Below are 21,370 nucleotides of genomic sequence, written 5' to 3' on the forward strand. Positions count from 1 at the left end.
GGAAGGGGTAATAAGTTGTTGATTGTTGTATCAAGCTTGGCGGTTACAGTACGACTTCTCCCATTGCCATTCTTTAAAAAAGATTCATATCATTCCCGCTCGGTTCTTAAACGGAGCTGTCTTGGTCACGGCTCGTCCCGCGCTCTCTTGGCCGCATGTTACCAGACTGCTGGAAGTGAGGGCGCATTTCTCCATATCCTTGGGGAACTCTTAGAGCACGGTTATCGCCCAGTTTCAACGGGGTTTACCTAGTAAAAGGGATATATTGAGACCCATGTCCGATGGCTACACCGAGAGTTGCAGAAACCGAAGTCAGTGTAAAATCAGGGAGCTGATGAGGTTCCCGGGGCGCGAAGGACGGAGGGGGGGGGTGGGGAGGGAGGAGAGAACATCTTCAAAGCCATGAATAGGGGTAGAAAATGTCAGATTTCAGATTTGCTTGCTCCAGAGCGGCAAAATCCTGCTCCAGTGTAGATCCATTTTAAAACGCCCTTGGCCGAATGAAGTAGCTGTGCAGTCCGCCTTTCGCCCATGCAAAGCCCATCCAAGAACGTGACAAGCGTCTTCAACAGGCGCTGATACCCATTCCTTCCCCCGTGCCCGCATAGCGCCCAAAGAGAACCAAGACGACCAAGCAACGTAATCAAAGCCACGGCGAAGAGGCCCAACTCCGAATCCTATGCAATATTATGATGGTACCGCCCAAAACCTCCTCGCTGAAAACAATGTATTAAAGCGCGGCAGTTCAGCCCGCATCCTCCCCGCCAATTTGTCACGCCTCGGGTTGTGACCCAGAGCCCTCCATCGTCTCAAGAACCCTGTTGAAAGAATCGGCCATGACCTCCTCCGGTGAGCGGGTCACATCGATGGTGATGACGTCGACCTCGTCCGCCTGCGGCTTCTCCAGGACTTCGAACTGGCTGTGGACCATGTTGGCGCCCATGTAGTGGTTTTGCCGCGCCGACACGCGCTGCAGGAGCACCTCCTCAGGCGCGTCGAGGTAGATGAAGTGAAGGTGGAGGTTGGGCGTGAAGTAGGGCGCCACGCGGATGACGTCGCGGTACTTGCGCTTGAGCGCCGAGCAGGTCAGCACGACGCCGCTGTTGCCCTTGTCGAGCGCCTGGATCGAGGCTTCGCGGAGGGCTGTCAGCCAGTCCCACCTGTCGGCGTCGGTCAGGGGGATGCCGGCGCTCATCTTTTCGATGTTTGCCTGGGGGTGGTACTATAATCAAGGTGGGAGATGATCAGTATGGGGTGACATTCGATCAAGCGGTCATTCTCCGGGCAGGACGTACCTCATCGCCCTCGATGAAGGGCACTTGAAGCGAAGTGGCAAGGTGCTTTGCTACAGTGCTCTTTCCGCAGCCAGCGGGGCCCGTTACGAGCCAGATATGCTGGTCCCTTGCGGGCGAATCAACCGTGGATGTGGCGCCGTTGGCCATAATGCCTTTGGAGAGAGAGGTAATAGGGAGACGCGCAGCCTTGGGCGAGGGTGGGATAATTTGGTGTCCGGAGGACATGGCGCTGGCAGAGGAAGGCCTCTGCCCGTTGAATGCCACCGAGGAGAGCATGGCTGACGACGACAAGACCAAGAAAGGGGCGGCCAGCAGTGGGAGAAAATGTTGTTGTAACGTACAGCTGCACTGGTGAATCACTGGAAGTGGCAGTCACAACGCTATTGTATTTGATGAGGAATCGCGTGCGCTTTGCTGTAGCAGGTTGAAGTCGTTACGGCGTGTGTTCAGGGCTTATGGTGTAAGTGACCGGACTGACGTGGGATGAAAGCAGGCACTACCAAAATCGGCAAGTGGCAACAGGAGGAGTTCAAAGTCTGTGATTGTGGAAAGGAAGAGAACACACGGAGAAGTGCAAACAACCCGCCAAAGATTAATGAAACGAGCAAACAATTAGACCAGGAAACCAAGAAACAAGCCGATGGCGGAACGCGGGCATTCAATATATAGCTGAGGCTTTGAGTGGGCAGCCAACTGTCAGCGATGACCTAACGTTTTCCATCTGGGGTCGGGGGTACCTGACCTGGACTCGGCGGAGCCTTTTGCAGTGAAATACTTGCCCTATTTCGTACTGTACATGTTCACCGAATGCGTTCCGTGCATGGCGTCCCGCCCCTCACGCGCTCAGAGCACATCTTTCGTGGGGTGAATCTCATGAATCTCACTGAAAACAGGAAATCCGATTGGCACTTTGGACAGACTTGGAAGACTCAAATTGGATTCAGCGTCATGAGTGGTGGAATCTCGGGCTTGGCAATGGAGAGGCGTGTGCAGTGGGGGGGGGGTGTAGTGCCAGGTATGCGAGAGGTACCCGTTCAGGGGGTCGAAGTACCTCGTGTGGAAACTCGGGGAAGATTTTCCTGGGGAGGCAGCACGGGATGGATTGAGGCACAATGGAAATGCTGACAGGACACTGCGACAAGAAATGGTTGAAATCACCCAGCGCTACATTTTTCATCCGCACAGCTGCCAACATAGCCGCAGACCTGAAGCAGTGACTGCGCAGAGACCCCTTGATGCAGTTCTTTCCTTACCTTACCTTACCTCGGGGCCTGGAACAAGGGGTATTCTTTTGAAGAGGGAGCAAGCGTGGCCAAGGATGAAACGATCCCGAGGGATTGGTGTGCTAACCCATCCGGGGACCTCCTAGGCCGGGTTCTGGGGGAGCGTGGGGGGCAGCTCACAGTGCCGGATCAGCGAACCTAAGATTGGAGGTCGAAATTTTCACCACAGGTTAGGAAAACAACTTGCAACCCCTGAAGAGGAACCAAGCAGATAATACATGCCAGTCAGAACAAAGCGTTCCCCTGGGAGATGAGATTGCATCAAAGGTGCTCATGAATGTCCAACTCCCAGTCATTCGGATGAGCTGGAGTGAAGCCTTCCGAGCGGGTCAATGCTCAATCGCAGCGCCACCCAAGCAGAGCGAGCAATGGCTCAAGGCCTCGTGACATGCCTTGTTTTTGATGCTGCCCCGCTGATGACCCAACCGGCTCCAATCCCTGGGAAATTGGTCGCAGTTGCGAAGCCCGGGCCACCCCAGCTTGGGCCAAATCCCGGGCATCGGGCTGCAGATCTCGTAACGAAATGCGGCATACCGGATCACCGAGTGCTTGAGATGCTTGGCTCTTCCCGAAGTGCCTTGTCAAACAGCTTTCGAACTTGTAGCAGCACGCCAGACGAACATTGGACATTCAAAGCATAAACCACCCAGATCCCCTCTTAGTGTGTACCAGCATAACCTCGATGTCTATGGTTGTGCTTCAACCGTGACACTTGAGGAGGGGCCATTCTCTGTCGGCTGCTGACGGGAGGTGGACACCTGAAAGCCTCACATATCCCCCAATGCGTTACGGTGCAGGACTGCCTAGGTTCATGCAACTGTGGATCAAGCTGGAAAGCCTCCCAGTTCTGTTTCTAGCTGCTGCCAAGGATTCATGCATCAAAGGCATAGAGATGCGAATTTATATTACTACTGCAGTACGGATTACGTTACATCCATTATACCTTATGTACCCCGGATTTGGAACGCCCACCTGCCAAACCACGGAGCTTGGGTCCTCACCGCTCCTCAGTCTTCAGCTGCGGATGCGAGAAGCATGAACCAGTCAAGGCTCTGTTGGTGCTGCACCATTTCAGATTCATCGAAGTGCATTGGTGACTTGCTGCAAGTGAGCTATTCTGGTGCTACCCCTGGCAACATGACGATTGATGACATTGAACACCTCGCAAGGCTGGACAGTCAAGTTGCAAAACCACGACGGGAGGAATCACCGCATTAGGTACTACGTTATAACAAAGGTCCATATTGGCGGTACACACAACAGCCAATCGCTAAGTGAACAACTCCCGATTGTCCGAAGAGTCTCTAACTCTCTCTCTGTCCTCTTCTTTTTGTTTTATTTCTTTCGTCTCGTTCCATCTCTTTCCACTTAGCGAGGATCTGTGAATGACACTCGCTCAACCTGGGTTACACGAGTGCAGAGCCCTGCCTCGTTCATCAGGTAGCCCTCTTTCTTCACGACGCTCGGTGCAGCACGCCTTCTGTCCGCTTTTCATGCGGGTGATGTCCAAGTTGCCAGCAGGCAAGCCAGAGTCTCCAGGATGCGGCATCCTACATACGGCAGCAAGTCCCATCCCTATTCTTACATACAGGGAATGACTGCCACCCAATGCCGACGTCCTGAATCAGAGCAGCCTTTTTTTAAGGGTGTCCTCATCTCCGACCCCTCACCATCTATTTTGGGCCAGAGCCGCTGTCCACTCAGCAACCTCCCGTCTCAACATCAGACTGAACCCAGAATTGAAGCAGACTTGATTTGAACTGCCTGACATACCTCGACTTACCAATCTCATTGAGCATGTCTCAATTTCTTTATTTGATATTACCAAGACGATCTGTTGTCAATACATTTGAAGCTCTAGAGTTACCGTATTTGTATTGGACAGCTACCCCGCCTTCCAGGTGAGCTTTCAATGTTGAAAGGAGCACGTGCAACTAGTGGGGCGCTCAGCCGTAAGTGGAGAGCTGTCCGTGCCAAATGCCGGTTCAGGCAGTTGCGAAACACATGCATGCAGCTGCCATTGTGGTGAGGTGACAATTGTAAGCCAGAAGCCGAAAGATACCGGGCGTTGGGGCGTTGCTACTGTATTCGATGCGTCTTTCTTTCCAGGTTCCCCTAAGATCTCGGGGTACGAGGCTTCTTCGAATCGCAACTCCAGGTTTGGCACAATCTGCGCTTCGTGCCACTTCGTTCCCTACCGTCAGATTTTCGCAGTCTCAACCGCGCCGTCTTTTCGCTATGAATGCCCAAGAGCTCTCGCAATATCAGGCGGATGCCCCGCCCTCGGTCGTCCGCCTCGAGATAGAGAAGCACTTCTCCGCACTCTCTGATAAGCAGAAGCGCTACTCTCACTTCATCAGCAAGTAAGAAACCATCCTGTTGCCTCTGCGAGAGGGCCATGGCACGCAAGCCATCATACCTTAGACGCCCGTGCAGACACAACCAAGAGGTTGCTTGCTGCTTCGTCCGCTATCGGGCGTGCCGGGGATGTGAACACTGTATCTTCCACCACTCGGCACTGACACTCGAATCAATATAGGGCCTCGTTCGCTGGCACCCGCATCGTCCTGCGCCAGGTCTCGCCCGAGTCCGAGCACATCTATGATTTCATTCTTGCCCTTCACAAGGCTGCTGGCGGCGACTGGAAGGCGCTTGCGCAGAAGGCTGGCGTCGACGAGCAGGGGCTCACGGCCTTCCTACAGTACGCTGCCCAGTTCCTAGGCAACGCTGGTAACTACAAGAGCTTCGGAGATTCCAAGTTTCTGCCGCGATGCGATGAATCTGTCTTTGCGTCTCTTGCCTCAGCGTCGCCCGAGGCCGAGAAGCATTACAAGGCCACCAAGGGTGCCATCTTCTCGGCGGATAAGCCGGGCCTCCTGCACCTCGGCTTCACGGACGACGGCCACCTGACTACCTACTACCCCGACTCTCCCGACATCACCAAGGATGATATCCGGGCCGTTTCTAAGTGGATGGAGAACAAGGGTCTCCTCCCAGAGAACACCAGGCTGCGGAAAACTAAAGATGACGTCTTTGAGCTGCTGATCGCTTCGGCGACCACCACCATTCCCAACAAGGGCGGCGACATTGGGAAGGACACTGAGTACGTCATCAGTGAAGGGCCGCTCGAGGGCAAGACCGTGAAGCTGGTCTACGGGGACTACACGAACGAGATGGAAGCGATTGCCGGCTATATCAGGAAGGCCGCTGACAATGCCGGGAATGAGACGCAGCAGAAGATGCATCTTGCCTACGGTGAGTCCTTCGAGAGTGGGTCTCTACTGGCCTTCAAGGAGAGTCAGCGACACTGGATTCGAGACCAGGGCCCCATGGTGGAATGCAACATTGGCTTCATCGAGACCTACCGCGACCCTGCAGGCGTCCGCGGAGAATGGGAGGGTTTCGCCGCGGTTGTCAATCTCGAGCGAACGCGGGCATTTGGTGAGCTTGTGCGCTCCGCGCCGGACCTGATTCCACTGCTGCCGTGGTCTAAGGACTTCGAAAAGGACAAGTTCCTGTCGCCTGATTTCACATCTCTGGAGGTGTTGTCATTTGCCGGCTCCGGAATCCCTGCTGGCATCAACATTCCAAATTACGATGATATCAGGCAGCAGGAAGGCTTCAAGAACGTCAGCCTGGGCAATGTCTTGAGCGCCAAGGCCCCAGATGAGAAGATCCCGTTCATCTCTGAAGCCGACCTGCCGGTGTACCAGAAATTCCGCGACGCAGCCTTCGAGGTGCAGGTTGGGCTCCATGAGCTGACAGGTCATGGCTGCGGGAAGCTCCTCCAGGAGACGGCTCCTGGCGTTTTTAACTTCGATATCATGAATCCCCCGGTCAGCCCCCTCACTGGGAAACCCATTACCACTTGGTACAAGCCTGGCCAAACGTGGGGTTCCGTATTCGGCGGTATCGCCGGCGCATACGAGGAATGCCGAGCCGAGCTCGTCGCCATGCACCTAAGCTGTGAATTTTCTGCTCTGAAGATCTTCGGTTTCGGCGATGGTACTGTCGACATGGACGGCGAGGCGGGCGATGTCCTATACGCGTCATACCTCAGCATGGCCAGGGCAGGCCTGTGCTCGGTCGAGTTCTGGGATCCGAAGAGCCAGAAATGGGGACAGCCCCATTGCCAGGCCCGCTTTGCAATTCTCAAGGTAAGGTTGATGGGATTCGTGGTCGCGAGAACCGAACTGCTGATAACCACCAGTCATTCCTCGAAGCTGGGGACGATTTCTGCAAGCTAGAGTACAAGAACGAGGACCTTTCTGACCTTGAAATTCGATTGGACCGCTCCAAGATTCTCACCAGCGGCAGAAAAGGTGAGTTAGGTACTATGAAGGAGTATGACTGGGTCCAAGGCTGACACAACAATCACCAGCCGTTGCGGAGTTTTTGCAGAAGATCCACATCTACAAGTCGACGGGCGATGTCGAGGCCGGCACCAAGTTCTTCACTGACATGTCGAGCGTCGGGCTCGAGTACTGGGGGACAAAGGTGAGGGACGTTGTGCTCAAGAACAAGCAGCCCAGAAAGGTGTTCGTACAGGCCAACACCTTCCTGGACGAGGCTACCGGCCAGGTCACGCTCAAGCAATACGAGCCTTCTCTCGAGGGCATGATTCAGAGCTGGGCTGAGAGGGGGGTTTGACTGACTGGACGTCGTTCTCCTTCGCCGTGGGTGCGGTCTGCGTACCGATCTGTGCTGTGAGCGGCTTGGGCATGGCGCAGTAATCCGCTCTGAAACGATTCTGCGGGATCTGAGCTGAAGAAACCGAGTCAGGTAGTTGGTTCGCACAACGGCATGTGTGCTTGTCGCTTTATAAACGGGAGACAAGCTGCCTATATCAAGCACTTGAAGGAAACCAGTGTGGCTTCATTGGAATTCTCGGGAGTTACACCGACTGTCAGCACAGCTGAAACTATGTGAAGATTGGTCCCTCGACTAGCCCTCTCAACAGATGGTTTCTCCGTCGGCCCGAGTGATCAGGTACCTTCCGTTGAATCAAGGCTCTGATCTGTCCGCAATACAGCTTCCACGTGGTCATTGTTAAGCCGTGTAGGCGAAGTTTGAGTGGTTGCAATCTCGAGGGAAAGTAAGGGAAAAGAAAGAAAAGAGGAAAGAAAGAGAATATGAGAGAGGGCGCCGCTGTAGCGCAGCTCCTTGTTAGCCCTGTTCTCTATCACTGTTCGTTATCCAGGTGTCGGTGGCCTTGCTTCGATTCCGGCATTGGCCAGCTGCTTCTTCCGGGCGAGGCCCCGAGCTTCTGGTTTTCGATGTGACGAATGGCAAACAAGAATAGAGACAGACGAGGGAGAGGGAGAAGGAAGGGCGGGGGAGAGAGAGAGCAAGCCAGGGAGAAGGAGGGTTTATTAGAAGTAATGGTCGAATCTCGGGGTATGTTACTACACTCGTCGTTCCTGTCTGGGTAGCTGTGGTAGTTTTTCCCGCTTTGCTTGAACAGTTGATGGGAGCGTAGTCGTCCCTACGACCGCCTTTAACTACATTCGCAGAGAATACCACAGTCAAGGGTGGCGCAAGCAATCAGCTCACATTCGGTGGGTGTAGTAATTCGGGTATATCCGCTCGTCGACCTCACCGTAGTAAGTACATGTGGCGTGACGTCCAAATCCCCAACGTAAGAAGTATCTTTGACGGTTCATGATCCCATTGCACAGCCCCTTTTGTTCAGCCCCAACCTGGCGCCATTGTTATGCTGCCAAACAAGTCATGCGTTTCTCGCCCAGGCGAGCCGCGTAAAATCCACGTTTCTGTCTGGGACAATCCACGGCTCTGCGCTCCGCCGGCTTCCAAAGAACCCCCTAGCCGTGGTTTCGACTGGCCGACCTCCTTCGACACGACCAACCTCTCCGCTAGTTGCAGGGGCAACGGTGACGCGGCTCTATGTGGTAACCGCGCTGGTGCTGGGGTCGTAACGATACCTTCCAGCGAGTTTTAGGTTTGTCAACCCACGCAGCCGTGCTTGGCTTTGAAGCATTCTCGTCTATACCCCTCTCGGCATACATGGACCAGGAAGCTCAGTCATGATGCAGATAAGAAGCCAACGGTTTCAGCTCTGCGGTATCGGATCACACATGCCGTCGACGCTAGAGGCCGAGCTCGTCACCGGCCTGCTGTCGCCCTCCTTCTGGTGGGTCTTCATGTGTCGCCGTAGCTGGTCCTGGCGGTGAAAGTTGCGGTCGCACCCAGGGACGGTACATGTGAAGCGACCCTTGACTTCATGGGTGCGCTTGTGCTTGGACAGGTTGGACGACTCGCTGAATCCCTTTCCGCAGACCGGGCACTTCAGGGGTTTTAGACCAGAGTGGACACGTTGATGCATGGCTAGTAGAGACGGTGTCAGGCCTGGGCTGCCCGTGGCAATGCAGGTGAACCAGACTTACTGAGAGCGCTAGGATATCTAAACGCCTTGTTGCAAATGTTGCAGACCAAGGGCTTCTCGTTGCTGTGGATGAACATGTGCTGAGTGAGCGCCTGTTTCGCCGAGAAGCCCTTGTTACATGTTGCGCAAATATGAGGCTTGTCTACAAAACCAGAGTCAGCGGAGGGATGAACCAGATCATGGATGGCTCCGCATCAGGACATACGGCCAATATGGGTCTGCATGTGTCGCTCAATCTTGCTCCTCTGTGGAAACCCTGCAGCGCCGGGCTCGCTTCGCGGACAGTCGTCCCAGCCGCAGCAAAACCCCTGTGCCCCCTTTTGGGCATTTTTGATGTGTGTTTCCGAGGCGTGCTTGAACAGCTCCTCGGCGTCGGCGAATACACGCCCACAGACGCTAGAACTACATTCATCCCGCCAGAGACACTTGTGCTCCTCGTCGGCGCCGACGTCGAAAGAGTGATCTGCGGACGAGGCGATTGATGTACTGCGGAGGTGATGTGAGCTATCCTGTTTAAGGTCGGTCATATCCAAACTGTTGGAAAGCGGAGTGAGAGGCGAAGGGGTCCCTGACGATCTCCCGGAATCGGACGTGTCCAAAGGCGTGGCGGGAGGGGACATAACTTCGGTCGAAGCCAGTACATGTTGGCTATGCTGGGCCTGGGACGAGGCAGCTAGAAGGTTAGGCACACCGGCGGTGAAGTAGGGCCGGTGGCGCGAGTTAAAGTGGGCGAGGAAAGACTCGGCGTCGTGTATCTCGGCACCGCACTCGACGAAGCCGTGATTCACGTGGAAATCAGAGCCGACCGAGCTGAACTGGCCGAAGGCGTCAGGATTGTGGTAAATCGGCATATGGCAGTATGTGAAGTTCTGCAGGTCGTCTAGGGGACATGGTCTTGTGCAACTGGACGAGCCTGCATCGCCATGGGCGACGAGCAGGTGGTTGGTAATGTTGCCTAGCGGGCCTGGCAGGAGATCTGGTAGCAGCATGTAATTCTGCTGGAGGGCATTGGGCATACCGAAGTCCAAGCTACCCATGCCTAGGTCTTGAGGATGAGCAAATCTGACTGAGTAAGTCAGGGAAGCAAAGTCCTCACCTTGGTGTTGGAAACTAAAGCTGCCGTGAGGGGAAGGGTCAGGGGCGTGGTTTATGGAGATGAGAGCGGCAGCACCGCTGACTACCTCGGACGTGGGCACAGCGACAGCGGGGCGCTCAGGGCAGGTCTGATCAGTGCAGGCATCTGGGGTGTCGGCGCAGGCGACGTTGGTGCACTTGTCTGTCATGGTGCACTCGCTGTCGCAGCAGCTGTCGGGCATTGACTGGCAGTCTTCGTCGGTGCAGGGAACGCACTGGTCCAGCTGCTGGCCGTACCAGTGCTGGGAATACATAGTTGAGGTCGGGGACGCCACCTCTGGAGTCCGGAACTGCATCGACAATTCGTTGAGGCCCATCGAAAAGTCATAGCGAGCAACGGGGTTGTCGCGAGCCCAGCGGTTCTGGAAGGAGGGCGGGCCGCCGCGATGGTTGAACTGCTGGAAGCCGTTGTAGAGGCCCACTCCCATGCAGCGGTCGACACAGAGGTCGTCGTGCGACTCGTAAGGCGCGCCACCTGGCCCAGACACGGGAACCGGCTCGCTGGGCGCCTGCTGAGCTGGTCCGAGCTGTGGATGCATTATGCCGGAGAAGTCCAGGCCAAAGTGACTGCCGCTGCTTTGCGAGTGTCGGTGGAAGCTCTCCCCATTTCCCGAGAAGCGATCGTCGGGTTCGTAGTGGCCATTCATGGTGACGCGCGACAACAGGTGTTGATACACTGCGCTGGCCTGGGATTTGATTGATCACGACAAGCCGGGTACGCGCAATTAAGTGAGGGCCGTAGTGTCCCCGTCGACTGATCACGGTCGCCGATGTCGATCTGAAGTTGGCAGCGAAACGGCAGAGACCGGCAACGGCGAGCTATTGACAATCGGCGGTTCCGCGGGTCTCGAGGGTGAGAGGTGGGAGGTCGGCTGTGGGGGCGCGGAGCCTGCCTTCGATATTATTTTGCAGTCAGCGAGAACCTTGACGGCCGCTCACATTAGTGGAGAGGAAACAGAGGATCGCGGCGTGGAGAGGCTCGTTGCTTCCCGTTCCTCTGTCATCCTTTTTCCATGTCAATCACTCACACATTCGGCACTGGACTTTGGGTATGGCGATTACTTTTGGTTCAGGGACCTGGCTCCGATCGAGGTTGGGTAAACCGCGAGATGTCTCGTGTCTCTGAATCCAACAAGTCAATTGTGCGGCCAAGTTCGATCATGGTGGGGCTGCGAGTCAACAGCCCGAACCCTGAGTGTGGGGGGTGACCGAGACAGTGGAGCCGAGAGGCACTCTGCGCAACCTGCGTGATTGGCTGATCCCAGTCATTCTCCAGGCAACCCATGTGGCTCTCGACGGAGGCTGCCGGCTTTCTATTCACAGAAAGCAAGTCCATGGTTTTCCAACACGTCCGTTTAGAGAGATCTTAGCCCAAATTATGACAAATCTTGTAACAGGGTCACTTGTACTCCGTTATATGTGGAGCACATGGCCTCTGTAACTCAAATACAGGCCATAGCAAGCTTGCTGGCATTTTCCGTGAACTTGCCCTGAGGATGCGAGCTGGGCGGTTGCCGGCGATTCTTCCCGCAGCTGGCGTGCTTCCATTGATTTGTATATGTGTATGAGATAGTAGTGATATATGAGCCCAAACTTAAAATGTGTAACTGCAAAAGCCTCAACCAGCTCATGGAACCTTGAAGCTACTACAGTACGGATCCGTACTACGTACGCAGCTGCGTTACCAAGCAACACAGGAGCCAAGAAGGTGGGGCATCTCAAACAACGGCAAGTTACCTCCATACCTTCAGGTACTCCTCCTCCTTCATCTGAACATTAATCTCCTCAGAGAAAAGTCCGAAAACACTGGACATTTAAACCCGTTTGGGGGGCACAGATATTGACCAAACAAGGACCCCCCATAACAAGCAGATCCGTCCTCAAAACCACAGATAATGGGAAACCTCTGCAGCAGCGAACGCGACCCCTTCTCCCAACCAGGCCGGCCCCTCGGCACAACACCTCCCGCGCCCACCACCGCCTCGGTCCCAGCGTCCGCCGCCAAAGGAAACACTGCAAAGCCACCACGGAGAGTAGGCGGTCCACCCAGGACGCTAGGCGGAAGGCCACCATCACCATCATCCACATCCCAGTCCGCGGCAGACGACGCCCGGGCGAAGGCAGCCGCCGCCGCCGAGGTACGGTATCTTGGTCACTAAGCCATCCGGAATACGCGGCGACTGTAGATGTTCATATGTGCTAACCGTCTCCAGGCTCGCGCGGCGCAGAGCAAAAAGGGAGGAGGCAAGCTCGCCGCGCAGCTGCACGAGCGCCGCGGCATGACAGACGCCCAGGTGCTGCAAAAAGCGAGCGAAGCCGAAAGGCGGCAGAGAGAAGTGGACGCGAGCACCAGTGCGTTGCCGCACAATTGACGATGCGGGAGGGTTGATTGTCAATTTGTTGCTGTTGAAGTTATCGTTGTCATAAGGGGTTAAGAGGGTCGGTTACACAATACCGTATGGAAGGGGGTCGTTCGATATACGGCAGGCCAGGGGTTGGGGCGCTGAGGTTGATTTGATATTACCATTTTTTCCGTGCATCTCCCGGATGACATGGCTGTTCAAAGAAGCAAAGGACATCTTTGATTTACCAACGAAGTTGAGCGTGTTATCTATTATCCCAGAAGCTAGCAATGAGCTGTTCGTCATGTGGACATAATCCGGAAACCCCATGGACCTCGCCCTTGAAGACGGCAGCCAGCAAGTTCAATATCTTATGTCCTGTATCTCAGTCATGAATCCCCAGGCTACAAAACGACAGTCGACTACTCCATAACAGATCACGTAATGGTATACCTTCCACTCGCCGGCGCCCGGCTCTCGGCATCCGCAGCAGCAATCGTCCCCTCCCTAAGCAGACGGGTAAGTTCCTGCAACGCCTTGCTGACCACCACCTCCGTGTCACCCTCAATAAGAATGTATAGCTTGGGGTCGGCCCCCGGCCCAGGCTCCTTGCCGGGCGGGTAGTAACTGCCCTTGGTCGTGATCGACGTGCCCGTGGCCTCGAGGATCTTGGCCACGTTGGTGCGGTTGGTGACCGCCCAGCGAGCCTTTTGCGGGAAGTCGTTGATCTCGAGCGTCGCGTGGAACGCGCCCGCGTCGGGGCCCTTGTTGTCGACCGGCTGCCCGGGCCGAAGTTGGCCTGCGCGCGCAAGCCGGGCGTTGATCTCGCTGATTGCCGAGGCGGCCTTATCGAGAGCGCCGCCCTTGCCCGCGCTGACTGCGACGCCTCCCTTGACCGCGCCCTCTGCGAGAGCAGCGGCCTTGATCTCGCCGTCCGCCGCCTTGGCGGCATCCCGAGAGACGATGGCCGACGCAGCTGCCTCGATGGCCGACTTGGCCTTGTCCTTCTTGGCCGCGTCCTCTGCCGTCTCCTCCTCCTTGAAATCCTCGTCTTCGCCCTCGGCCTTGTGCGTCTTGCGCTCGCGCATGCGCGCCGCCTCCCGTTCCTTGTCCAGCCTCTCCAAGCCCTTGCCACCAAACCCACTGGCGTCCTTGGCCTTCCCGGCCTTGACCTTTTCCTTCCACGACTTGCGCATTTCGTTAAGCCGCTCCGGAACAGGCTGCCCGCTCTGCTCGAGCGCCTTGGCGATGCCCGGCGCACAGTTCTCCTGCTCTTCCGTGATGAAAGTGACAGCCGTACCTGTATTGCCAGCGCGGCCAGTACGACCCGCCCGGTGGACGTAATCCTCGAGATGGTTGGGCGCATCGTAGTTGATGACCAGCTTCAACTGTTTGACATCCAGGCCGCGCGCTGCCACCGACGTTGCAATCATGATGGGGCAGACGCCCTTTTTGAAGTCCGAGATGGTCGAATTGCGGTCTTCTTGGTCCTTACCACCATGAATAGACATGCAGCCATAGCCGCGACGTAACAACTCGCGGAGGAGGTCGTCTGCTTTTTCTTGCCGCTCGACAAAGATCAGGGCGCGGACATCGTCGTCATCAGCATACAGCTCGCCCAGGAGCTCGAGGAGACGGACAAACTTCTTGTTCTCGTCTATGACCTCGACGACTTGGGTAATCTCTGGTGCCACGACGCTACGACCGCCGACAGTAATCTCAACCGGGTCTCGAAGAACCTTCTTGGTAAGCGCATCGATGATCCTGGGCATGGTCGCGGAGAACAGAATTGTTTGGCGGTCCGGCCGGACGTTGTTGAAGATCTTCATTACCTGCGGTTCAAAGCCCATGTCGAACATGCGGTCTGCCTCGTCCAGGACCAGGTAGGTGGCACGCTTGAGATTTGTGACGCGGCCAGAGTTGGCTGCCAGGAGATCAATCATCCGACCAGGCGTGGCGACAATGATCTCGGCACCTCGCTTCAGCTCGGCAATCTGATCTTTGATGGCATTCCCTCCATACGCGGCGACAGTGCGAAGCTTCAGCGCTTTGGCAAACGGCTGCAAGTCCGTGTAGATCTGCGTGCACAGCTCTCTAGTGGGTGTCAGGATCAGAGCGATGGGTCCGTCATCGCCGCTCACGGGGTCCTGGTCTTTGATGTGACGGAGCATGGGAAGAACGAAGGCCATAGTCTTGCCAGACCCGGTTTTTGCGACGCCAATGACATCGCGACCCGACATGATGACAGGTAAGGCCTGCATCTGAATCGAAGTTGGCTTTTCGTAGCCGAGTCCCTCAATGACATCGATGATGGGCTGGGTGAGGCCGCACTGCGACCATTTCTGGACTGGTTTAGGCACGTTCTTGCCAGAGACCTTGATGCCGTCCAACTCCAGACGCAGCTCGGCTGCTTCTTCCTCAGTCATTTGACTCAGCTCCTGGGGCTCAACCCAAAAGTTCTTCCGAATCGGGTTCAGCTCGATCTTGCTGTAATCCACCGTCGGAATGTCCTTCTTCTTCTTCTTCGCAGCCATGGCAAGGATGGAAGACGGATCGGCATTGTCTGCTTCGAAGCCGTAGTCATCCTCACTGAAGTACGCCTCTGGCTCAAAGTTCTTCTTCGCGCCCTGCGTCTGCCGAGCGGGCGTTGAGCCGACATCACCTGCAGAACCGGTATGCTCGAGGTCAGCCATGAAAGCATCCAGGGGATCAACGTCTTCATCCACGTCCATGGTGGGAGCTGGCGGCGCCGGTTCAGCCTTGGTTTCCTCGTTCGGCGGCTCCGTGTCCACATCCATGGCCATGCCCTCCTTTTGAATCCGCTCGTCGCGTCTCTCTTGCAGCAGCCGATGGGCTTCCGCCCTGTCTTCCTCGTTCCGAGCCATGAGAACATCCAAGTCCTCTTCGCCGTCATCTTCAGCGCCGTCCGCAATGGGCGTGCTCTCAACGTTCTCCGGAACGAAATCGGGGAGCTTGATGAGCTTGCGCTTGATGACTTCCTCGTCGTCCATGTCGAGGTTTCGCTTCGAGGAGGATTTCTGAGCGTCAGCAGACTTGTTGAATCCGAAAGCACTGACCGCCCGGTTGGCTGGCAGAAGACCGGCACCTTTGGAGGTCGTCTCGCTCTTGACACCTTGGGCATTTGCTCCAGGTGCGGCCACCTTCACATCGCCAAGCCTAGTGGGCGATGATGGCCGTGCTGCTTTGGCATTTCTTGCTATGGCTTTCGGGTCGAATTTGCCGGCATAGGGCACTGGAGTTGTGGGCGATGCCGGGGCAGGACTGGCAGCGCTCACTACAGGACTGTTTGGACCTGTTGTACCGCTGGCCTTTTGGTCCATCTCGGCCAGGAGCATCCGGGTACTTCCGGCGGTCATGCCGGCTTCCTTCGCTTCCTTCTGGGCGTGTTTCTCCTTCATGGCTTGGAGTTTGCGCAGCCGCTCAGCCTTCTTCTCTGCCTCTGTCTGCGCTTGGGTTGATGTTGACTTAGCTGGCTGCGGGACCTGAGCTGCGTCAGCTGAGGCACGATAATCTTGATGGATCGGGCGAGCACGCACCTCGACATCTTTGCTTGCGGTCCCATCCGCCTTTTGGTGAGGACGAGAGCGGGCGCCGTCACCACGGCGGGTAGCGGAATCCACCGAGCCATCACGTCGGCTCCTTCGGTCGCGGGAATCGTCCCGCCTACCACGGTAATCTCGGCTACTGTCTCCACTGCGATGTCCGTGACGGTCGGGCGACCGCGGTCTGCCCAAACCTCGGTCGCGTGACCTGCGGCGGTCTCGATTGGACCCTCCATCGCGCCGGGAGCCTCGGTAGTAATCGTCGTCGCGGCGGTCTAGAGAACGGTCTCCCCAGCGCTGTGAGTCGCGGTCTCGGCCATCGCGTCCATGATCACGCTCGCGGTCGCGGTATCGGCGCTGCAAAGTTGAGGTGTCAGGGTGCCATCCGAAACCGCGTTGAGGGGGCGGAAGAACCACTTACATCCGGGCTGCGAGAGCGTCTGCGATGGTCGCGGTCGCGGTCGCGGTCACGATCGTGACGCTCATCATCTTTCCGCCTTCGCGCAGCATGACTTCCTGCAGGAGATGGTGAGCGCGAGTCTCTGGGCCGAGCCATTTCTGATTTGAGTGACGGTGGCTCAGCAGGATGTCACTGGTGGTGAGAAGTACTCTTGGAAGCGGTAGACACTGGTTAGTGCACTAGAGGCAGACTCTGCATCTTGTTGCGAGATGCGTAGAGGCGACGACGTTGCTGACTGGTACTTGGTGGAGAGGAGCAGGTCAGGCTGCAAATCGCAGAAGTTTGACTGAGGAATGTGGAGAAAACGCGGCAAGCCTAACCAGGCGCTACACAGTATTGCTAGTACAGTAAGATTTGGAATTTGGACTGTCCTTGGCTTTGACTCCGATGCCTCGTGCCGGACTTGATGTTTAATACGTAATATCTAACGACTGGCCTCTCCACAACCCACATACATCATGGTGAATGAGGGCTTTCATCGGCATAGAAGCCGTTTCGACCCGTTGCTGGATGGATGAGGAGACCTGCACTTGCCTAGTAATTTCTATCTGGATTGCTTTCTATTTTTCACTCGGAGCCTGCTGTCCATTAAGGTGATCCGAGGCACAGAGTATTCAAGGTACGGTGCGGATGCAGAGAGGTGATGTTGCAGTTTTATCGACAATGGACCCGGCAGACTTGAAAGGTAGGTTTCAGTGACATCGACAGAGTCTTGCGAAGACAAGAGCGACAGTACTCGGTAATCCTCCCATACCATTTAAACCCGGCTTTCGTTCTGCCACGGATTTAGAAGTTCAAACGGGCAACTCTGTGCCAAGTTCTGCCATTCGATATACATGATTGGGCAATCTGCTAAAAGGGGTAGTTGGTCGAGAGGATGATTTTTACACGCATTATTTTGGCTGTACCAACAGCCAAGATGAAGCGGTACTTGGAAGCATACTCCGTACGTGACTGCCTGAAGCTCCTTTCCAGGTTCAAGATTTAACCACAGGAGAGAGATTTCGGCATAAGCACCACTCTCAAGCTGCAGGTGAATTCATGCTGAGGTGCCAGGTGCCTTTTTCCTCGCAACCTGGAATGCTTGAGAACAATGGCCCCTTGCGCGGAGAAGCTGAAAGCAGACTTCCAGGTTGCAACGCGACGCAGAACCGAATTGGAATGCAGCAAGGTTAAGGGGTCCGTGCACCTCTATCGGTTGTCCGGCCATAACCCTGACCAAAAGCTCCAGTCAACAGGGGAGGTTGGAGAGCTCCTGCGTGATTGAGCCCAGTTGAGCTGCAGCAGTGGGCATGAGCTCTCGCTGCAACTACACGAGCAACCCGCATAATATTGCGGTCTCTCTCCCACACACGACCACACCTGCGCCCCCCACCGTGCGCGCCCATCGGAACAAATACCGTTGAAAGCAGAAAGCAGATCAATCGAGCAACATTGCAACCGCGCCAAATTCCGGATTGCAGCGCCGAAAAGGGTCAAGGGTTATCATGTGGTCAGCAATTGGCCGCGCGACCGCGCAGCAGGTCCGCATTGGCGGCAGGCTCTGGGTCCGCAGCACAAGCCGTCTTGCTGCGAAGCTTCCGGCCCGGGTCGCGCCCATCATTCCGAGCGGCGTCCGTGTCGCTGCTGTTTTCTCGAGGGGTTTCGCCGAGGCTGGTCGCCCAAAGAAGACGAGCAAGGCCGCGACCTCGAAGGTAGCCAAGAAGGCCGCTGCGAAGAAACCCGCGACGAAGAAGAAGACTGCTACGAAGAAGCCCGCAAGGAAGGCTAAGAAGGCGCCGGCTGCGAAGAAGGCGAAACCGGTCAAGGCGAAGAAGCCGCTGACGGAGGAAGAAAAGGTCAAACGCGAGATCCGTGCATTGAAGAAGACGGGGCTGTTGAAGGAGGAACCCGCCAGGCTGCCTGAAAACCCTTGGCTAGTGTACTCTTCGCAGCGGGTCAAGAAAGCGTATTTGGAGTTGGGGCCCGACCTTAATCTGCCCGATGTCATGGCCGGTCTGGCCAGCGACTACAAGGCCCTGTCGACCGCAGAGATGGAGGTAAGCTGTAGGACGGGCAAACTCGTACACCCGACAACCGCTATCCCGAGCGCTGTAGACTGACGCCAACCATGTAGGAACTCCGTGCCGTCTGTGCGCAGAACAAGATCGCCAACAAGACCGCGCTCAGGAATTGGCTCGACAACTACACGCCGCAGCAGATCCACGAGGCGAACCTGGCCCGCAAGCAACTCCGGCGAAAACACAAGATCCAAACTAGGCCCACCTTTGACGACCCTCGCTACCCGTCCAGGCCGCTGAACTCTTATGCAGCGTTTGTCAAATCGCGCTTCCACGTGTCCGGAATCAACGACCCCACCTCCGCCAAATCCACGCTCTTGAGGATCGCCAGCGAGTGGAAGCAGCTCGGTGCGGAGGAGCGAAAGGTATGTCCTGGAATCAATAACCGAGGGGTTGCCTCAGCCCATTTTCAAGAGGTCAACGGTCACTAATCTACCCGATCGCTTCAGGCCTTTGAGGAGATTGCGAAGACGGACAGCGACAGATTCGCCAAGGAGATGGAGCCATACCGCAAATAACAAGGGCCAAGAGTGCATAGTCTTGCAGCGCTATGTTGGCAAGGCATTAGCCGCTAGGCCGCCTGTACCTGTACGATAACCATGAGCGCCGTCCGTGGGAGGAGTTGTGCGTTTCCTGAGCGTTTGGCGGGACATATGGGGCCGACTTGGGTTGTGTACATATACATATACCTAGGGTGTGTTTGGGTTATACTGGGATATCCATGGTGTCTGTGTTTCGTAGATGGCTTGCTAGGGTTCACGTCGAGACGTTCGATATGTTTTTCACCATCTTAGGAGACGAAGTACCCAGCATATTGACCGCATCAGGACAGAGCTGCCAGGGATCGTATGTTTGGTTAACCAGGATCGGAATTCGTACCTGATCGTAGCCCATTAAACCAGGTATCCCACAAGCCCGAACTCCGCGCAATGCTCCAAGTGGGTATCAATAATATGAAATGCAAAACCCTCGCCAGCCAATGCTCCATCCAGTCCAAGCCACTGAACAAGACATATCCAAAGAAAAAACCAAGCAGAAACCCTCATCTCCTCTTCGGTTTAACTCATACAGGCCCCGGCCTGGGCCCCATGACAACAACCGCCACGCCATCCGCCCCAATCCACCTCGTCCCCGTATTCATCACCCTGCGCTTGCAGGCGAGGTACAGCACAAGGTACATGTGCCCAACGACGCAGCCCCAGCAGTACAACCGGAGGTACGAGAAGTCCGCATCCCGCCTGCACAGCGTGCCCCACCCCGCGGCGCCCTTGCCCAAGTAGTCGGTCAGGAACCCCCAGGCGGATCGCTTCAACTCGGGCTCCCACGAGGTGCAGTCGACCAGCCAGTAGCCCCTCTCGAAAGGGCGCAGGTCCCGCGTCTGCGACTCAGGCCGGAACCGCTTCTCGAGATTGAGTTCGCGCGCCAGCCTGGCCAGCACGTCGGTGATCATATCCTCGGGTTGGAGCTCTCTTTGGTCCGTGAGCGGAGGGGGCGAAATAATCTCGAACGTGTTTGGGAGGTCATGCGATGCGGTGTCCATGATTGTTCTTCGTTGGGGACCCACGTCGCTCGCGCTCCTGATGATCGGCTTGCCGGGAGCCGGATTCTGAGATGTGCGTGGCCGTTTAGAGAGCGGAGGTTCCGACTCGGCGCGCGATGAAGAGGCGGGCGCACCCTGTCGGCTAGGGTAGGACGAGCCGATGCGAGTCTCCTCCACAATGGCCGACGCTGTGAGAGTTATTTGCCGGTGGCGTTCCACAGCTTCCCTAGGTGACAGAGGGATCACTGTGCCTTGGTCCTCATGGGGCGGGGGGCTGCGGCTGCCAATGTCGAATGTGAGCATTTCTCCCCGGCCTGTTTTGGGTGAGCTCGATGGCGGAAGCGGTTTGGTTTGTCGTCTCTGCGAAAGCGGCGACATGTTCAACGGGGTAATGGCGATGCCGGAAGTGTAGTGCTCCAGGATCCTCGTTGGCGTGCAGTATTGAGGGAGTACGAACTCATTTTCCGGCATTGAATCCTGGATAACACTTGGAGGAGGCCGCCATAACGACTGAGACTCCAGTATGTTCCCCTCACCAGGTTGCTGTAACCGAGGGGACCCGAAGTTATTCGCCGCGCTCTGGAACGACAGCATCGGGGACTGGATTACTCCAGGAGTCGATCGAGGAGGGTCCTGTGTCTGAAACAGCTGGGTCTGGACATTTTCGCCTGTATGGCAGAGCTCCTGGTTGTCTTTCGGTGTAGCGAGAACTACTGTTGTATGAGTTGCTGGGTTAAAGCTGAGGTAGGCCGCGGCCAGGGCTCGGTACTTGGCATCGTCGGCAGCCCTGGCCGGTGCTGCGATGTGGACGAGGATCTCGGTCTCTTGCGGGTTCATGAACTCAGAATGCTGATGATGGCCGGCTACCTATGAGGAAAAGGGGGAGAGCAAAGTAGCTAATTGTGGTATATCAGTATCAAGAACACGGACAAGGCGCAAGCAATGAAGAATGGAGCTGCTTGTTGCGGACTCGAAAAGACGGTGGATGCAAGAAAGAAGGAGTCAACGGAAGGGTATGGGAGGTATATACAAGAAAAAGAGGAAAGGAAGTTGAGGACATGGATGCAGCAGCAAAATTCACAAGGCTGCCTAATCTGCTCTTCCCTTGAACCGAGTCCGCACGACAACTCGAGATGGCAGTGGAGGCATGGGGATCTGTGATCCCGCGAGTTGAAGCCTGGTGCCGAGCAAAGTCCTAACCCGAACGGAGCTCACCCTCAGGCCCCGCTTTTGCCAAGACCCAGAGGCGATCCAATGGGATTCCGGTGCCTTTCTGCGACACCGGACCGC

The 21,370-nt window shown here is 56.1% G+C and overlaps 7 protein-coding genes across 7 annotated transcripts; 3 read left to right on the plus strand and 4 right to left on the minus strand.

Annotated features, from left to right (window-relative positions):
• Nucleotides 1-412: 412 nt before the first annotated feature.
• Nucleotides 413-1,854, minus strand: N657DRAFT_585327 (carbohydrate kinase). Its single transcript, XM_062789783.1, has 2 exons — nt 1,296-1,854; nt 413-1,222 (listed from the first exon to the last, which is right to left on the minus strand). The coding sequence occupies exons 1-2, from the start codon at nt 1,569-1,571 to the stop codon at nt 773-775; spliced, it is 726 nt and encodes a 241-aa protein (XP_062652155.1). The 5' UTR covers nt 1,572-1,854; the 3' UTR covers nt 413-772.
• A 2,962-nt stretch (nt 1,855-4,816) lies between these two features.
• N657DRAFT_629504 (dipeptidyl-peptidase III) lies at nt 4,817-7,228 on the plus strand (the record flags this gene model as incomplete). Its single annotated transcript, XM_062790892.1, has 4 exons — nt 4,817-4,941; nt 5,118-6,735; nt 6,789-6,900; nt 6,960-7,228. 4 exons carry the CDS (start codon nt 4,817-4,819, stop codon nt 7,226-7,228), a joined length of 2,124 nt encoding a protein of 707 aa, XP_062652156.1.
• Nucleotides 7,229-8,648: 1,420 nt separating this feature from the next.
• N657DRAFT_652083 (uncharacterized protein) lies at nt 8,649-10,762 on the minus strand (the record flags this gene model as incomplete). The annotated part of the gene is made up of 4 exons (XM_062794260.1): nt 8,649-8,923; nt 8,983-9,123; nt 9,187-10,047; nt 10,078-10,762. 4 exons carry the CDS (start codon nt 10,760-10,762, stop codon nt 8,649-8,651), a joined length of 1,962 nt encoding a protein of 653 aa, XP_062652157.1.
• A 928-nt stretch (nt 10,763-11,690) lies between these two features.
• Nucleotides 11,691-12,854, plus strand: N657DRAFT_638853 (uncharacterized protein). Its single transcript, XM_062791663.1, has 2 exons — nt 11,691-12,253; nt 12,329-12,854. Exons 1-2 carry the CDS (start codon nt 12,011-12,013, stop codon nt 12,485-12,487), a joined length of 402 nt encoding a protein of 133 aa, XP_062652158.1. The 5' UTR covers nt 11,691-12,010; the 3' UTR covers nt 12,488-12,854.
• A 40-nt stretch (nt 12,855-12,894) lies between these two features.
• On the minus strand, nt 12,895-15,876 carry N657DRAFT_560679 (P-loop containing nucleoside triphosphate hydrolase protein; the record flags this gene model as incomplete). The annotated part of the gene is made up of 1 exon (XM_062787995.1): nt 12,895-15,876. The coding sequence occupies one exon, from the start codon at nt 15,874-15,876 to the stop codon at nt 12,895-12,897; it is 2,982 nt and encodes a 993-aa protein (XP_062652159.1).
• Nucleotides 15,877-17,857: 1,981 nt separating this feature from the next.
• N657DRAFT_19948 (uncharacterized protein) lies at nt 17,858-19,160 on the plus strand. Its single transcript, XM_062786188.1, has 3 exons — nt 17,858-18,519; nt 18,597-18,905; nt 18,990-19,160. The coding sequence occupies exons 1-3, from the start codon at nt 17,968-17,970 to the stop codon at nt 19,056-19,058; spliced, it is 930 nt and encodes a 309-aa protein (XP_062652160.1). The 5' UTR covers nt 17,858-17,967; the 3' UTR covers nt 19,059-19,160.
• Nucleotides 19,161-19,357: 197 nt separating this feature from the next.
• Nucleotides 19,358-21,236, minus strand: N657DRAFT_638857 (uncharacterized protein). The gene has a single exon (XM_062791664.1). The coding sequence runs from the start codon at nt 20,915-20,917 to the stop codon at nt 19,604-19,606; it is 1,314 nt and encodes a 437-aa protein (XP_062652161.1). The 5' UTR covers nt 20,918-21,236; the 3' UTR covers nt 19,358-19,603.
• Between the last annotated feature and the right edge of the window lie 134 nt (nt 21,237-21,370).

This window comes from Parathielavia appendiculata, assembly GCF_033297405.1.
Source record: "Parathielavia appendiculata strain CBS 731.68 unplaced genomic scaffold N657scaffold_1, whole genome shotgun sequence".
Classification (NCBI taxonomy): Eukaryota; Fungi; Ascomycota; class Sordariomycetes; order Sordariales; family Chaetomiaceae; genus Parathielavia; species Parathielavia appendiculata.

What these genes read in the sequence shown, in the direction of transcription:
- N657DRAFT_585327 (XM_062789783.1), bottom strand. Translation starts at nt 1,571, where the DNA reads ATGCTCTCCTCGGTGGCATTCAACGGGCAGAGGCCTTCCTCTGCCAGC. An exon ending in CCTTCATCGAGGGCGATGAG is followed by an intron (nt 1,223 to 1,295) that starts GTACGTCCTGCC and finishes CCTTGATTATAG; the next exon opens with TACCACCCCCAGGCAAACAT.
- N657DRAFT_638853 (XM_062791663.1), top strand. Translation starts at nt 12,011, where the DNA reads ATGGGAAACCTCTGCAGCAGCGAACGCGACCCCTTCTCCCAACCAGGC. An exon ending in AGGCAGCCGCCGCCGCCGAG is followed by an intron (nt 12,254 to 12,328) that starts GTACGGTATCTT and finishes AACCGTCTCCAG; the next exon opens with GCTCGCGCGGCGCAGAGCAA.
- N657DRAFT_19948 (XM_062786188.1), top strand. Translation starts at nt 17,968, where the DNA reads ATGTGGTCAGCAATTGGCCGCGCGACCGCGCAGCAGGTCCGCATTGGC. An exon ending in TGTCGACCGCAGAGATGGAG is followed by an intron (nt 18,520 to 18,596) that starts GTAAGCTGTAGG and finishes CCAACCATGTAG; the next exon opens with GAACTCCGTGCCGTCTGTGC. An exon ending in TCGGTGCGGAGGAGCGAAAG is followed by an intron (nt 18,906 to 18,989) that starts GTATGTCCTGGA and finishes CGATCGCTTCAG; the next exon opens with GCCTTTGAGGAGATTGCGAA.
- N657DRAFT_638857 (XM_062791664.1), bottom strand. Translation starts at nt 20,917, where the DNA reads ATGAACCCGCAAGAGACCGAGATCCTCGTCCACATCGCAGCACCGGCC.